The sequence below is a fragment of the Myodes glareolus genome, chromosome 6, assembly GCF_982192425.1.
Source record: "Myodes glareolus chromosome 6, mMyoGla1.1, whole genome shotgun sequence".
NCBI classification, from domain to species: domain Eukaryota; kingdom Metazoa; phylum Chordata; class Mammalia; order Rodentia; family Cricetidae; genus Myodes; species Myodes glareolus.
The window spans coordinates 41,598,746-41,617,334 of record NC_142031.1 but is presented as its reverse complement, the minus strand read 5'-3'; the positions used below and the strand labels follow the sequence as shown (position 1 = coordinate 41,617,334).

The following is an 18,589-nucleotide window of genomic DNA, read 5'->3' as shown; positions in this document are numbered from 1 at the left end:
GCATTGATGAATCCTGGAATGCAGACAGCCAAGGAGGTAAATTAATGGATATAAAAGTAAATGAATGGGTGCAGAAAGAGAAATAGACTTCTTGGGCAAGTGTATGCAAGCATCTTTCAATGGTTTGTGAGCAAGTATATCTGTAGATACAGCTATATTATGCCTATTCTTTTCACACTTGATTGCTTTTTCCTTTTACAAATTTGCGTGTTTCAGTAGGTATTAAGAAAGTTATTTTAGTGACAGACAAGGAACATGCTGCCATTGTACAACTTCATACTAAATAAGCAAATAAATTATAGGAACACTTGTGATAAGCATTATTAAATGATTAGGTAGGCACAATAGGAATGAAGACCCTTTGGCATGGTGTGTTAAATATAAAAACAAATCAGTGTTAACTGGATAAGCTATTTTCACTTTTACTATTTATTTTTCAGTGAATTGAAAAAGAAGCTTCTGCTGTTTGTGTGAGATCATCTTACAATGTTTTGGTTTAATTTTTTTTTCAGATTTTTTCATCACTGTTTTGGGAACTACTCACAAACAAAGAACTTGTTAATTCATGATGTCATGTGTAAATGGAAACTGGATATAGTCATGCTCTCTACATTCTCAGGTGAAAGAATTGGAACTACGTTATACATTCTAGTCTGCCACTACCAAAATAGCTTTGTAGAACAATACTTACCATGTTTTTCCTCAAAATATATTTTTGCTGTGAAATCAGGTTTTCATTCTACAGGTGAAAAATTACAATAAATTATGTTACCTGATTGCTGAAAAAACTAAATATCTGCATTTGCATGTTGCTTGTTGCCACTAATAGAAAGTTTGTCTGAAATATCAGAGAAAATTTTATCTCTTCAATTTTTTTGCTTGTTCCTTTTAACAGTCTTGTGTGCTTCAAGTTAACCTTGGTCTTGTGAAGATAATTTTCAGTTTTTGACAATCCTACCTTCAGTTCTCAAGCCAAAACTACCACTCTTGTTTCTCAATGTGGACCTTAATACAACTTAAAATGGAAATAAGGAATTAAACGAGGGATACATTGACTAGCAGAGCTGATGGTTTTATACGCAACATAAGTCACTAGGTCATGAACATATACCACCCACTCTATGTGCGTGCTTGGGCATTTTACACCATCAGTTGGTAAATTAAGGGGGGCATGTCCTATTCTCGGCTCAATAACTCTACTGTTTTCTTAGTACCATGAGTACTTATCTTCTGAGTGAATTTCAGAATGGAGAATATCACTGAAGTGTCTCTGTTCATTCTGAGGGGTCTAACAGTCATTGCTGAACTTCAGATTACCCTGCTCTTCCTGTTTCTAGTTATTTACCTTTTTACACTAATGGGAAACTTGGGACTGATAACAATAGTCATTGGGGACTCCCAGCTCCATATCCCAATGTACAATTTCCTAGTGTTTTATCACTCATAGATGCCTCCTTTTCTACCATTATCACCCCTAAAATGTTAATAGATTTTATGTCAGAGAAGAAAGTCATATCATTTCTTGGATGTACAACCCAGATGTTTCTTGCTGTCAGTTGTGAAACCACAGAATGCTTTCTCTTGGCTGCAATGGCTTATGACCATTATGTAGCTATCTATAACCCACTTCTTTATGCCGTGAGCATGTCACCCTCATCATTGCTTCCTCCATTGGTGGAATTCTGCATGCTTCGATCCACACAGAAGCCACTTCTAGCCTATCTTTTTGTGGATCCAATGAAATTAAGCATTTTTTTTCTGTGATATTCCTCCTTTACTGGCTATTTATTGCTCTGACACTAAGGTGAATGAGCTTCTACTCTTTATCTTTGTGAGCTCCATTGAGGATTTCACTATCTTAATTATCATAATCTCCTATAGTTTCATCCTTTCTGCCATTCTGAAGATGCATTCTGTTGAAGGGAGGCAAAAAGTATTCTCTATGTGTGGCTCTCACCTCACGGGGGTGTCCATCTATTACGGAACAATCCTTTTCGTGTACATGAGGCCAAGTTCCAATTATGCCTTGGAACATGACATGATAGTGTCCACGTTTTATTCCATTGTGATTCCCATGCTGAATCCCATCATCTACATCTACATTACAGGAACAAAGATGTAAAAGAAGCAGTGAGAAGACTTTTAGGGAAAATATTTATGTCTACATAATGAATTTTTCATTTTAAACCCCCAATAAAACACAGATTAATTTTTAGTGCCTTCTTCAAATTCTGGTAGTAATTTATTATTTAATTTTAATTGAGCTTTTCTATCCTCTGTTAACATTTTAAGGTAAAGATGAAAATTCAAGTGCAAGTGGACCAAAGCCCTAATAAAACCAGACACAATAAACCTGATAGAGGAGAAAGTAGAAAGCAACCATGAACACATTGTCACAGGAGACAATTTTGTGAAGAGAATATCAATAGGACAGAAACTAAGATTAAAAAATTAATAATTGGGACCTCACAAAATTGAAACACTTCTGAAAGGCAAAGGCGCTGTGAATTGAACAAAGCAACATCCTACAGAATATGGAAAGATTTCTACCAACTTGACATCTGAGAAAGGACTAAAATCCAAAATATATAAAGAACTCTAGAAACTGGGTATCAAAAATCAAATAGCCCAATTGAAAATGGGGTACAGATGTAACAGGTAATCCTCAGTAGAAGAAACTCAAATGGCTGAGAAACACTAAAACAAATGTTCAGTGTCCTTAGCCATCAGGGAAATGCCAATCGAAACTACTTTGAAATTCCATTTCACACCTTTCAAAATGATGAAGATCAATAATTCAAGCAATTGCTCTTGTTGGTGAGGATGTAGAGCAAGGAGAACACTTCTGCATTTCTGGTGGGAGGGAAAACTTATACAGCAGCTACAGACACCAATATAGCAGTGACTCAGAAAATTGTGACTCAGTCTACCTCAAGATCCATTTATCCTACCACTCCTTAGTATATACCCAAATGAGAATTGGGCATACCCATTCTAATGCAGGCCCCTTATTCAACTCTGTTCATTGCAGCTTTATTCATAATAGCCAGAAATTGCCAACAACATTGATATCCCTCAACCAACAGATAACAAAAAATGATACATTTGTATTTATATAATGAAACATTACTCAGTTCTTATAAAATTGATATCATGAAGTTTACAGACAAATGGATACAACTGGAAAAAATTATCCAAAGTGATATAACCAAAACCCCAAAGACAAATATTGCACGTATTCACTTACGAGTGGCTATTAATTGTTAAGCAAATTATTATCGTGTTATAATCCACTGACCCAGAGAGGTAAGAGCTCTAGGCAGGATGTGTGGATCTCTCTAGGATGAGGAAATAGAGTCGACTTTACAGGTTGACTGCAGACTTGTGGGGAAAGGAGCAGGAGGGATCAGGTTGGTGGGAAGAGAGAGTATAGGGAGAACACCTGGAACTGGGGAGTATATGGGGGGTGGTGTGGAAGTCTAGTCCGATGGAAACTTCTTGGAATCTATGAGTGTTACTAGTAATAGAGGATAAAGAGTCTGAAACAGACATACCTTGTTGCCAGTCAAAATAGTTTCCAATAGCCAGATTGGGTTGCTTTCAGTTGAGTTGTTGTCAAACAGGGTCCATTGGTGATACCAAAGTCACCTAGGCTGATACTAGGACAGAGGGTTGCTCTCCAAAAATCAACAATCAGAGCCCATTTGCAAGGACAAAATGCACATAGCTCATTGAATGTAGAGAGGTTGACCTGGTGCCTACAGGGAGCTTTTACTTATAGCACCTTGTCTCTCATGGAGAACATAGTCTGCAGGCTATGAAAAAAGAAAATGGACATGAATCAAGCCACAGAATCCTCAAAAAACAAACATTTCTGCCTGCAAGATGTTCTGAGACAATGTTGGCCCAGAACTTGCTGGAGTGGTCAATGTCTGATTTAACTTGAGGCCCACCGCACAGGTGGGTGACCATGACCTATCTTGCCTGGATAAAATGGAGACTAGATAGCCCAGAGACCTAGGGTCTTTGGGTGTAACTAAACATGACTGCCCAAACAGCAAAGCAAAACAAACAAATAAGAGGAGAACACTGATTCCTAATGATATTCTGCTTTACTCATAGATTGTTATCTTGTCCGTAATCATCAGAAAGTGTCCCCCAGGCATCAGGTGGGTGTGCATACAGAGATTCACAGACAGACATACGTGAAGAGAATCTAAATCGAAAGTCTTCATCATCCCTACCACATTAGAGATTGGAGAGCCTGGCAGAAGAAAACGAAAGACTGTAGGAGTCACAGGCAATGGAGGAAATTATGGGAACATGGCTCATTGAGACCAAGCTAAGCAGGTTCACATGGGCTCATAGAGACTATGAAGCAAATACGGGCCCTGTAAGGATCTGCACCAGGTCCTCTTTGTATGTTAAGGCTGTTAGTTTGGTGATATTGAGGGACTCTTAACAGTGGGAACTCGCCCATCTCTTTTTGCCACTTTTCTTATCAGGTTCCAGTCTCTCAAGAAGGATCTTTGCCTTGCCTTATTGTATCTTGTTTTACCACATTGTGTTGTATCTTGGAAGCCCTGTTCTGTTTTCTAATAGGAAATGGAGGGAAAGTGGATCTCAGGGAGAAGGGAGGTATGGAGAACTGGGAGGAGTCGAAGAAAGGAAAGCTGTGCTTGATATGTGTGCCACAAGAGAAGAATTTATTTAACATACAAATGGCAAGAGCATTTCATTTTTTCATCTTATTCAGTTCATGTACTCATTTAAATCCATACACATATATTTATACACATACTGGTATTAACGGTATTCATTTGCTGTGTTTGAAGTAAGCAAGTGCCATTTAACAAGCTACGTAAACAATAGAAGTAATCTTACCACATTTCCGGATGATAGACATGCCAAACTGTGGTATGTAAGCTGATTTCTTCTGAGGCTGTTCTCTGTCATTCCCACTGTCTCCATATGCTCTTCTCTCTATAAATGCCTATACATTAATCTTCCTTGTGCAGATATTTAACAATTAAATAAAGGCTTCTATAGGCATACTCATTTTATCTCATTGATATTATAAGTAATGTGATTATGAATAGAGTAAAATTCAGAGGAAAACCATAGTGATTATATAAATATGAATATACATATATAATTTATACATATATATGTGTACACACAGACACACACATTTATTCAACCTTTAAAAGGGTATAATCCTATATAACCATAAAAATCCAGATTTTATAAAACACATAGTTGTAATATATGTTGCAGCATCATATTTATATCTTACAAGACTAAGCACATATTATCAAACTAATGGGAAAATATATAAACACCCAGACTAGTTTATATTTTTATTTTCTCAATGGTGTTCAATTTCAGCTGAAAACTATCTCCTTCTTCATTTTCTTTATGAATTTGCAGCAGTCTAAGCATAAATAGCGATTTTGACACCTCATATTAAATGCTCACTTCCCTGAATTTTATTATCACTGTGCTAATTTGGGAAGATGTATGTCTTCGCAACTTGTTCAATCATCCATTGTACTGACAATACATACGTTGCTGAGCCAGGCAGAGGTTTATGCCTGTGTTCTCATCACTTAAGAGGCTGATGCAAGAAAATATTTAGTCTGAGAACAGTGTTTTCTCCATGGTAAGATCTTGTTAATGACAGTAAGTAATACAAAATTCTTGAATTCTGCACAAAAGTAGTGGTAATTACAAATGTTTTATTTAAATCACACACACACACACACACACACACACACACACACACACACACACACCTGTAGAGTGCTGTTCTAAAAGTAAGATACAGCTGGTTTTAAGTTACAGTTCCTTCTTAGGCTAAGGCTTCTTCCATTTTTATGAGAATCTCCAAAGTATGAATCTCAGTTACCACCCAGGCTTAGGTTCTATTCTGCTTTTAGTGAAAACAGTTTATTCAGGAAAGGATCACACTTTGAAATGTAATTTTTCCTTCATGTAAAAATTTACCACTTCATCCTTGAGGCTGTCACTGATAAAGTCATTTAGAAAGTGAATATGTATATATGAATAATATGTTGTTATATCCCATAATAGTGATAAATTATTTGATACTTAATATATTTCAAAAATCCATGCATTCTTGTAATTATTAACTATTAATTTCAAATGTGTGTTCTAAATTTAGTTCATAAAAAGAAAAATCAACCACACTGAACATGTTTATTTTTTTCTTTATTCTCCTTGGGAGAAACCAAAACACTGAACTTTGATCTTTGAAAGCAGGCCAAGTAATCTTGCTAGAAAATTGATCCCTGAGGAAGACCACGTGGCGGATGATGCTCAAGGCCCCGGTGCTGGCACAGAGAAAAGTCCTGTACTTCTCTGCTTATGTTCACAGTAGTTCCCTGCAATGCTCTTAAAGCAAATCTGCCTGAGAAAAATTCCCTTTTGTAGAGACCCAGGAATAATATTCAGAGTGACTTAACTCTCTATTAAAAGAATGTATGGGGAAATAGATGAAAGCATTGATCGCATGCTAAATAAATGTTGCAGTGCAGAAATGTTCATGTTGTTAATTGTATTTAATATATTCTTCATGAGAAATATTGACAATTAGCATCATTTTACATGCATGATATTAATAGGTTTATCCATTTTCTTTGGCTGGTGTTGTTTTCCATTCACAAACTTTGGCTCACAGTAAGTATTCTTAAAATTGGCAAAGTTTAGATCTGTTAAAATGAAATAAGGGATCTACGGAAGAAACAAGCAAGCTCCTGACATTTATGCCTTATCCAAGTAAATATCAAGTTATGCACAGAACAACAGATTTGATAGAATAGAAGTCTCTGAATGATGAATGTAATTTTAGCAGATACTTGCTGCTGCCTTGACAGGAAGAGAAAGCATGCAATGTGCATTAGTGTTTAAATGTTTTCGAGTATCCTATATACATCTATAAAAAGTAAAATCTAAAAATAAACAAAAAATGATCTGTAATTTTTTTCTCCTCTCATTATATATAGTAAGTAAGCAATCAGAGTTTAATGACTAGCCCTTGTACCAGGCACACTATCATATTCAGGCTCCTCTGAATAAAACTTTACAGAAAACACAAAAGAGCCAACATCATTTAAACTGGGTTCTGACAAGTTACTTGACTTTTCTAGATTCTTCATTGAAAATGAATGCATACCAGTACTACCTATAAAATATTCTATAATAATTAAAGTACTATTAAAGGAAATCATTTAACTTGATAATTGCAAAAGTACAATATGTCTTTTATCATATTCTAGCCAAATATAAGTTGCTACCTATATCTACCTGTCAATTTTACTTTATCCTTATACTGTAAAAGAAATATCAACATTGAGCCAAACAAAACTATAACAATACTATCGTGTACATTTAAACGAAACTCTTTTCAAAGTTGTACAAGCTGAGACCACCTTTGATTTCTTATCTGTTTTAGGGTCGCTCACTATGCACACTTGGAATTACCCAAATGAGACTGACTTCATCCTCATGGGACTGACAGATTCCAAGGAGATAGAAGAAGCCCTTGCTGTGCTGTTTCTCTTGATATACCTGGTCACTGTGCTGGGGAACATAGGCATGATGCTGATCATTCGCCTAGATGCCCAGCTTCACACACCAATGTATTTCTTCCTAAGCCACCTGTCATTCCTTGACCTCAGTTATTCAACTGTCATCACTCCTAAAACCTTAGAGAATCTGCTGACTTCCACCAAGATTATTTCCTTTGCTGGCTGCCTTACTCAGATGTATGTTTTTGTCCTCTTAGCTGCTGCTGAGTGTTTCCTTCTTGCTTCAATGGCCTATGATAGGTATGTAGCTATCTGCAACCCTCTGCAATACCCAGTTGTCATGTCCACAAGAATCTGCAGTGCCCTTGTTACTGCTTCCTATATGATTGGAACTATGGACTCCACTGTTAATATGCTTTGTATGAGCACCATACACTTCTGCAGATCCAAAGTAGTCCGTCACTTTTTTTGTGACACTTCTCCAATTTTAGCACTGTCTTGCAATGACACACATACAATTGAAATTATCATAGTCATCTTTTCTGGCTTCACCTTAATGGTGTCTCTTATTACAATATCTGCATCTTATGTGTCCATTCTCTGTACTATTTTGAAGATCAATTCCACTTCAGGAAAGCATAAAGCCTTCTCCACCTGTGCCTCTCATCTCCTGGGAGTCACCATCTTTTATGGGGCTTTAATCTTTACTTATATGAAACCAAGTAAGTCCTACTCCTTGGGAAAGGACCAAGTGGCTTCTGTTTTCTATACAATTGTGATCCCAATGCTGAACCCACTCATTTATAGTCTCAGAAACAAAGAAGTGAAAAATGCTGTCATTAGAGTTATCAAGAAGAGGGAGAACTCAAGGCAGATAATTTCACACTGACGCTAAGTAGCTAATCTATTGCTTTCTTTTTTATATTAAGATTTCCTTTGCTTTGTCCCTGTAAGCAACCTGACACTGACAGACTGATTTTTATGTATATATAGCTTCTTTTACACAAACATTATTGTGGCCATTCACAGGATTGTGGTTTCCAAACTTTATCGTCAGGAAACATATTAGTCATGGTTAAAATAAGTATGTGTTTTTGAAGACATGTGGGGTAGAAATTAATAGAATAAATTGTAATTCTTAAAAATAAACTTAATGTACTAAATTTTATTTATACCATGGAAAAGATAACTTTGGGAAAATATCATTAGCACATGAATCATTCTTGTATATTTTATTAACTAGCTGTCTAAGAAATAAATAATGATTCTCTGAATGTTTAATCCTCATTTCCATCAGCTTCTGAATACACATAGTAACTTTACATGCATGCAGTGGAACAATAGATGAAATATGTTCAAATATAAGCAAAGTAAATACAATATTATTAATTATCATTAATACTTACTTTCTAATATTTTATCATCATGATGTTCTTTCCTGAAGAGTATCCACTATTTGCAAATAATTTTCAATTAGCTCAAAAAAACACAATTAAATGAGAAGGAATACAGTCAGTAATTCTGGAACACTGATTTTGTAACATACATTCCATTGTAAATTGTCAGGTGTTGTTTGTGCTCACTGAAGTTGCCTTTGAAAGTGTTGTAACACTGTCTCATTTCAGAGACAAGAATATTTGTCTCAATGTATTTGCCAAGATCCCTAAGATAGTCTTGCTCTCCTCACACTGCAACATGGATGGAAGAGAATAGTAAATAGTCACATTGTGTCCTTTTCCATTTCCAATAGACTTTACTCCTGCTCTTACCATGAAAGAAATGTGCTTGTAGTTGTAAAAAGAAGTTAAAAGCAGAACTATGGAACGAAAGTTCAACTGGGAACTCCATATAACAAACAAAAGAAAATATTGCAGCACAAAAAACAGTAGCATGTTTTGTTTTCTAATTAATGTTGCCTAGGCAGCATTCAATAGTCATTTGTTTGTGTGTGTCTCACTGTGTGTGTGTGTGTGTGTGTGTGTTATTTACATCCAAATTGGAGGCTAAGAAATAGCAAAGAGCCCTAACTAATTAAATTACAATTTCGTTGACAAGCTTTCTCTTTTTTTTGATTTGTTTGGTTTTGCCATTTTATTTCTTTGTTATTATTTATACTCTGAGCATTTTATACAACAAATTTTATCATCCGTATTTTTCCAAAACTCCTCCTAGAGCCTACCTTTTCATACTCACCAATGACGGTGTTCCTGTTGTTTCTTAAAACAAAGCAAATGAAAATAAAAAATCTAAGAAGCTGTTCACAAATTACACTTACTGAGAGAGGGAAAACAAGTTTTCTTAAGTGGAATGAGACTAAGTGAATTCAACACACTACATGCAGGTAGGCCCCATGTTCAAGAGCAGACATAATTTGTGTTTTGATACAGGGTCTCTTGAGGTGAGGGTGACCTCACCTGCTTTGCTAACATGACCTTGGAATCTTGATATTCAGTTCTTTATCTTCCAAATTCTGGGTTTTCAGGCTTCTATAATCATATACAGTTGGCCAAACTAAGTCTTGATAATCTTATTGATTACCGTATCATCATATCTACCTATTTTTATCCATTTTGAGGTTATGATGATTTGTCCCATAGAAAAAATTTGGACTCTGTTTTATAACTTCTTAACAAAAGATATAAATCTTTTATTCACATATAGAGCAACTCCCCAATCTTTACAATTGACAATCGGTAAAATATATCCTTGCCCCAAAGCTCATCCAATAAAAGAGTCATGCTATGTGGCTTTGATTACATGATGTCCTGTGTTTTCTATTTAAAGGTTACTCCAATAATTTTTCCATTTTATTTCTATATTGAATATTGTTTCATGCAAATAATTAAAAATATTTTTTCTCTTTTGTTAATGAAATTACCCCTCCTTAGTGTATTTGAAGTGATATCTGACGACATTCCTCTATTGTGATTCATTTCTATTTTACAGAAGTTATTAGCAGTATTATTTTATGCTTTTCTATAATATTTTGTTTTATTTTAATGTGATTAAGTAGTGACCATAATAATTATTCTTCCAGCTCAGTGAAGCATCTCATTAATTGTATTTAGTAGACCTCTTATACTGATGAGTCTTCTTCAGACAGAGAATAATTGACGCAATCACCATTAAACTACCAGTTACAAAGTGCCTCATATTTTAATTCTAGCATATTGACATTAGTCCTAATCGCAGTTACATCATATAACATTTATGCACATGATCATCTGGCAGTCTAAAGATTAATTTCTGGTTTCCATGAAATGAAACATAAAATAAATATTAAAAACAGCAGACACTGAGAAGTCTATGTTAACGTCAAATATTCTCTAGAGCTGCTGACAAGAGGTAGTGTGAATTTCACAGTAATGTATTAGATGCCTCAAATATAAATACACAAATAACACTTTCTTACACACAGAGAAGTGAACTTGATAAAGGAAAAGGGAAGATCATAAGACAGCTTTAATCAGGAGATCAGATTGATACTAGGAAATAACTTTCAGAGGACAACAAAGAAGCCCAGAATGAGACTGGTTCACAAAAGTAAAAAATGTCCTTGGATGTTGCCCACAGGTTTGTTTTATCCTCATTTCTCCAGAACATACTTAAGTGTGAATCACAAATATTTGCATGTAATGCTATTGTTCTGCTGCTCTAACTGTTTTCCTTTCCCTGGTTAAAACAGGTCATCTAACATTCTAGCAGATTTCACACAAGCACCACAACCTTGCAGCCTTATTGGAGGCTAGACTGGTTCTATGGTTCCCAAATAAGACACCATCCACTGTCCATTAACCCCCCTTAAGCTCCACCCATCAACCCCAGACTGTATTCACTTACTTGGGCTCTAAATAAGACCCATAGCCCAAGACCTTTAGCAGAGTTCAGAGTGATCCTAGGGACTACTGGCAAGATCTTTCACACTGCCTCTTAACAGTCCTTAAAGACGACCCAATAACCTCAGATTTCACCCTCTCTCCTGATTTCCACATTGAGCCCAAAGTCTTGGCAGTTTTACTGGAGGACAGACTCCACCTAGGCACCACAGGTAAGAAACCACTAACCACCCACTTAATCCCTTCCAAGCAACTCCAGACGGATTCCCTTCCCCTGGGCTCCCTATCTTGGTCGACAACATATGAAAAGGATTTCATCTTTATCAGAGGAAAGGCTGCATCTAAGAACCCCAGGCCAGAAGATCAAAGAGGAAAGAGAAACCAAGGAACAAAGCACTCATCCATAAAAACACAAACGCAGCAATAAACCTAGAACTATAACCATCAAAAATCTAGAGGCCGAAAAGCCAGTGTAAGAACACAATAACAGAAAGGAAAATATTGCAACACCTGAGCCCAGCTGTCCTATGACAGGAAGGCCTAAATAATCCAACACAACTGAAGCATAAGAAATCGATCTTCAAAATGACTTTTGAAGATGACAGAGGTGTCAAAGGAGGAAATGAAGGAAATCCCTTAAAGAAATCGAGGAAAAGACATACAAAAGAGATTAAATCAATAAATCCCACAAAATAATCCCAAGAAGTCCAAGCAAAAACAAACAAATGAAGGAAACTGTTCAAGAGCTAAAAATGGAAATGGAAAAAAAATAAAACTCAAGCAGAGGGAATTCTGGAAATGGAGAGTCTAATTATTGAAACAAGAACTACAAATGGAAGCATCCCCAACAGAATACAGAGATGGAAGAGAGAATCTCAGACATTGAAGAAACAATAGAAGAAGTAAATTCATCAGTCAAAGAATATATTAAGAATAAAAAAAATCCTAACAGAAAACACCAAGGAAATCTGGGATACTGTGAAAAAACAAACCTAAAAATAATAGAAATATATTTTATCATGAGCCTAGCCTTTAACAGCTGAGACATCTCTTCAACATAATGCCCCTTAACTGAAGAATGAAAAAAAAATGTGGTATACCATATAAACAAATTGAAAAACAAAAACGACATGATAATCTCTTTCATGATGATAATTAGATGCTGGAAAAGCTTTTGATAATATACAACAGCCCTTCATGATAAAGGTATTGAAGAGAACAGGGCTAAAAGGAACGTACATAAAAATAATAAAGGCAATATACAGCAACCCAACAGTCAACATCAAACTAAATAGAGAGAAACTCAAAGTGATCCCACTGAAATCAGGAACAAGACAATATTGCCCACTCTTGCCATATCTATTCAATATAGTTCTTGAGATCCTAGCTAGAGCAATAAGACAACAAAAGTAGATCAAGGGGATACAAATTAGAAAAGAAGTCAAATACTAATTGCTGATAATTAGATGGTTTACATAAGCGACCCCAAAAATTCTATCAGGGAACTTCTACAACTCATAATCCTGTTAGTTATGTTGCAGGATACTAGTTTAACTAAAAATAAAAAATCAGTAGCCGTCCTTTACAAAGATGATAAATGGGCAGAGAAATAAATCAGAGAAATATCTTCCTTCACAATAGCCACAAATAGTATAAAATATCTCAGAGTAACTCTAACCAAACAAGTGGAAGACTTGTATGGCAAGAACTTTAAATCTTTGAAGAAAGAAATTGAAGAGGACACAAGAAAGTGGAAAAATCTCCTATGCTCTTGGGTAGGCAGAATTAACAAGTAAAAATGGCAATCTTACCAAAAGCAATCTATGGATTCAATGCAATGTCCATTAAAATCCCAGCAAAATTATTCACAGACCTCGAACATACAGTACTCAACTTCCTGTGGAAAAGCAAAAATCTCGGAAAAGCCAAAACAATCCTGTGCAATAAGGAACTTCTGGAGTCATCACAATCCCTGACTTCAAACTTTACTACAGAGCTATAGTACTGAAAACAATCTGGTATTGGCATAAAAGCAGGCAGGAGGACCAATGGAACCAAAACAAAAAGACTCAAATATTAGTCCACACACCTATGAACACCTAATTTTTGATAAAGAAGCAAGAAATGCAAAGTGAACAAAAAGCTGGCATAATTTGATATCAACATGTAGAAGAATGAAAATAGATCTATTCTAAGATTCAAGAAGAAAGATGTAGAAAGCCAACCTTAGCTTCTCAGTTATCTGAAATCATCAAGGTGACCTGCTTGCCCAATAGTTTAATGCTGGTTTATACAAACTACATTGTCTAGTCAGTAATAGATAAGATCCATTTAACAAATAGTATTGGTCATACAAAGTTCATTCAAACTATAATAGGCACAAAAATGTCTTTATTCATAATATTAAATATTGCCTGATTCGGGGGTATGTGTACCCCCTTCTAAAGGACTCAACGTTACATATAAAGGATTTTATTTCACCAACATTTGATGACAGATTAGCAGGAGTCTTTTACTCCAGCCATCTCTGAGTAAAATGACTTATTCTCATTTTTATTCTTCACTCTGGGAAAATATTCTTCAAAACTATTTAACTTTATTTAAATCATAGTTTCCATTTACATCAGTTTATTCTCATTTAAGACAGGATATAACCTGACTCCATTAAATTAAGTATGTGCTTTTTAATGGTCAGTAATTTTTAATTTTGTGTCTCATCTGTTATATTTAATGAAATGAAAATAAATCATAAGCAGGATTTAGAAGTGAGGCATGCTGAAATTGTATTGTAGCTTATAGATTTAATGAACACAGTTTATTTTTATAGAATCATTCCAATAAATACTTATAACAGTGAAATTCTTTTTTCTTCTGAATTAATAAAAGATGACTACATACAAACACTAAACATTGCTTATATATCATTAGAAGAGAAGAATGGCTCATTTTATTCACTGAGGGGCTTCTAAAAAATACAAACTTTGGCTCAATTACTTGATAAGCATTCTTTCTCGAAGGCATACCAAACTTGCTTAAGAACTGGATTGGCCCCTCAGGACGACCATGGGCTATGTGATGCTCAGCGCTCTTCTATAAATTTCTGTATGAATATTAAGTAGAGAAGAAGGGCACAGACTGCTCTACTGAGGCTCATCAGAGTTTCTAGCACTCATTTTGTTCATAGTCAGTGTGAGTGTTCTAGTTCAACAAGACTGAATAAGATTGTTTGACTGACTTCCCTTATCCTTTAAAGAAAATGGATATACAGTTATTTGGAAATATCAAGGAAAAATTTGAAAGTTGTCAAAATTTTAGGCATATGATATTGAAATCTCTGTCTGTGGTTTTGCAACAGCTTGACTCACAGTAAGTATTCGGATATTTATAAGAACTTAGTTAAAATGTTAAAAAAAAGCCAAGGTGCTTATTGTATGACTGTTTGCACACCCTGAGATTAGAACTTTCAAAAGGACTGTCAGAATTTCTGACAAAATAGCTAATGATATGATATTCTAAAAGTAAACATCATATTTTGAAACTCTACTTTCAGTGTAACTTTGATGTTGAATTTCTTGGGCAGATAATCTTTTCATGGATAGTCATTTGTCTTGTTGCTGTCAAAAGAGTTCTGGAAAAAGGATAAAATGGAGATTTATTAGTAAAGTGAGATGATTCATATTTTAAGAAATGAAGTGCAAATAGCACTTTGAAATGTTTTTTCTACCTTTGTTTATTGAATAGCCAGAGTTTTGTTTAGATTTCAAACACTAAGTGTAAAGAACAAAATAGAATGACAAGCATGTCCTGTAGTCAGAATACATACAGAAAACCAAGAGCATTTGAACCAAATCCTCAGTAGTTATTTAATATTCTGCACTTTGTTCCGCATTGCAAATGGGATGAGTTTCATTGAAAACATAAAGAAATTAATTATCTTTATTACATAATTAACAAATGTCATTCTTATTTCTTTTGACATTTCTTTAAAAAATAGCATCATAAAATCTATATCAATTTGACACAGGAAAAATCAATTATAGAAATGTTTAAACATGCATAAAAAATTTTATTGACATTAATTCAACATAAGTATCACTTTTAATTCCTGAACATTTTATGGTAGTTTACAATGAATATCTGGAATTATACACATAAGCCTGATTTCATCCTCATGGGGCTGACAGATTCCAAGGAGATGCAGCTGGTCATCTCTGTGATTTTCCTCCTGATATACCTGCTCACTGTGCTGGGGAACACAGGCATGATACTAATCATCCGTCTAGATGTCCAGCTTCACACCCCAATGTATTTCTTCCTCACTCACCTGTCATTCCTTGACCTCAGTTACTCAACTGCCATCACACCTAAAACCTTAGAGAACCTACTTACTTCTACTAAGAATATTTCCTACGTGGGATGCTTCACTCAAATGTACTTTTTCGTCCTTTTGGCTGCTACTGAGTGTTTCCTTCTGTCTTCCATGGCCTATGATCGGTACGTAGCTATCTGTAACCCTCTGCACTATCCAGTTGTTATGTCCAGCCGATTCTGCAGTACACTTCTTACTGGGTCATATGTGCTTGGAGTTCTGGATGCCACTGTCAATATGTTATGCATGGCTACATTGGATTTCTGCAACTCTAATGTCATCCAGGACTTTTTCTGTGACGCCTCCCCACTTATAGCCCTGTCTTGCAGCAACACACATGATATTGAATTTATTATATTCATTTTTGCAGGTTTCACACTACTGTTGTCCCTTATTACAATATCTGCATCTTACATGTCCATTCTTTCTACAATTTTTAAGATTAATTCCACTTCAGGGAAACAAAAAGCCTTCTCAACTTGTGCCTCTCATATCCTGGCAGTCACCATGTTTTATAGTACCATTATCTTTACTCATTTAAAGTCAAATAAATCCTCCTTTGGAAAGGATCAAGTGGCTTCTGTGTTTTACACCATCGTAAGCCCCATGTTGAATCCACTCATCTATAGTCTTAGGAACAAAGAAGTAAAATGTGCTGTCAGTAGAGTTATAAAGAAGAGAGAGAGATCTCTGGACAACTAAGATAATTATGCTAAGAATTTAATTTTCCTTTATTTGTATGATTGCCTTGGCCTTTCCATCTAAAAAAGAAGCAAAAGCTTTTACTTCTTTATTTTTTGTGGAATTTTAATTGCACAAACATTTCTTGGCAATTTTCAGGAATGTTTTCAAAGTCATTTTATAATAGCAAATGGAATATTGTTATACACATGGTTCTATTCTCTGTTTTTGGTCAACCAATACAAAAAATAAAATGTGATTACAGTTCCTAAAATCCTACCCTGCATGAATCTTATCATTGTCTGATGAGTAAGACAGTTTCCATAGTGATCACAGTGTCAGATGTCATCCTTTCTAATATGATCAGCAAATTTCATCAGCAACAGAGGAAAATAATTCCAAAACAAAGATTTAAGATGATGAATGAAATCCATTTGAGGAAACAATCACTAATGAGTTATTAACATTATAATCATATTGGTTTACATGAGGCAATTTTGCTTGTATATGAAGTCTATTGACTGATGTTTTAGAAATTATTTTCAGTTATACTCAATCACAAACACAAGTTTTTGAAAAGGAATACAATCTATATTTTCAAAGTTTCGGTTTAAAGTAAATCATTGAAGAGAACTAAGTTACAGACAAATATTGGTTGCAATTCAGAACTCACATTTTCCTGGATAGAAAGTTTGTGATAATTATTGATATTCTGGCACATGTTCTTCTCAGTCTACTAATGAGCTTGTGGGTCTCTGTGTGATAGACAGACACGAAATACTTGTTGCCGTCTCCATCCTTTGCTTCAACCTTCTTCATCCATTGTTTATGGACAATTGTAAATGGACTGCTAGTTTGTTTTTAAAAATCTAATAGTTTGTAATCTCTTTGCCACCACGTGTTTTCCATGAATGTGAAGTCAGCACACTATTCTCTTCTTACATTATTTTGAATATGACATATCAAAAATTTATCAGATCAGAAATCTACATGTTAAAATACCCTTGAGAATGTTTTCTGCTTACTCTTTTTGAAGCAAAATCATTCTCAAAATATCAAATAGTTTATTATTTATTCATCGTCTTCGGTCTAATTTAAGTAATTTTCAAAGTTATTTAAAAATAAACTTTTGAGAGTAGAGCTGAGAAATGCAGTTTCTGGACAAAGGGCAGCCCTTGAGACCACAATATAATAACAGCAGTGGATGTCTTCACTTGCCTGTCATTGAATAGTCTCATTCTTCATGCGTTGGGAGAGGAAGAGCTCAGCGTGGTCTAAACTTTAACCCTGAACCATTTGTTTCTGATGCATTCAGGAAGCAGAAAATCATTGCCTGGAATATAATACACACCTGTAACGTACAAAGTTCAAATGTATAACCCCAATGACAGTGATTACATTGAATTGATCACAAAAGAAAAACAAAAGACACGGCTTTAGGAAGTAAGTTGAAGCAGAGAGAATTGTTAAAATTTTTAATATACTTAAAAGCAAGATAAATAAGAAAGTATGAAGTTAACAGAAGAAAGGAGAAAGTGAGGAGAAACCAGAGTACAGTGTAACAAAATTCCATTCATAAGTGAATAAATCTTATTTGGAATTTTTTTTGTCTTTTTCTTGTTGTTGGTCACCATCTCTGATCAATTTAGATTTGTTGGGCCAAAAGCAGCACTGTTTCTGGAAAAGGGAACATATCAATTTTTTTCAGTACTCAGACCTTGTCCTCTTTAGTTTTGATCTATAAAAGCAACCAAAGAATTGGTTGGTTCCAGGAGGAATATTAAGTATAACTGAAATTTCAAATTTTTCTGAGAGGTAGTGAAACAGAGAGGTTATGTGAGGCACAGAAGGCTTCAGTCTGATTGGTTTAGTCCTAGAAAGCTATTCAGAGTCACAAGAAGGTGGGTGAGCTGGGTACTCATGCTTCCCTTTCTATAGTTGACTGAAACAATATTTAAAGGTTTGGAGGAAAATAATTATCTTAACTGAGTAAAATGAAAAAGGGGGAGGGGCAAAGAAGAAAAGGCAACAGAGTGCTTCAGAGGGTCTATCTAAGAGGCTGTGATAAAAATAAAGGGGAAAAATTCAGAACACAAGACAGCCATGTGATGGGTATGTGTGTTATGTGAGTTATGTAGAATCTGCAACAGAAA

At 35.1% G+C, this 18,589-nt stretch overlaps 2 protein-coding genes and 1 pseudogene across 2 annotated transcripts; all 3 read left to right on the top strand.

The window, feature by feature from the left end:
- Nucleotides 1-1,246: 1,246 nt before the first annotated feature.
- On the top strand, nt 1,247-2,169 carry LOC125403799 (olfactory receptor 5T18-like; annotated as a pseudogene).
- Nucleotides 2,170-7,485: 5,316 nt separating this feature from the next.
- LOC125408615 (olfactory receptor 8H1-like) lies at nt 7,486-8,439 on the top strand. Its single transcript, XM_048447068.3, has one exon. The coding sequence runs from the start codon at nt 7,486-7,488 to the stop codon at nt 8,437-8,439; it is 954 nt and encodes a 317-aa protein (XP_048303025.3).
- A 7,076-nt stretch (nt 8,440-15,515) lies between these two features.
- LOC125403724 (olfactory receptor 8H1-like) lies at nt 15,516-16,457 on the top strand. The gene has a single exon (XM_048439314.3). The coding sequence runs from the start codon at nt 15,516-15,518 to the stop codon at nt 16,455-16,457; it is 942 nt and encodes a 313-aa protein (XP_048295271.3).
- Nucleotides 16,458-18,589: the final 2,132 nt, after the last annotated feature.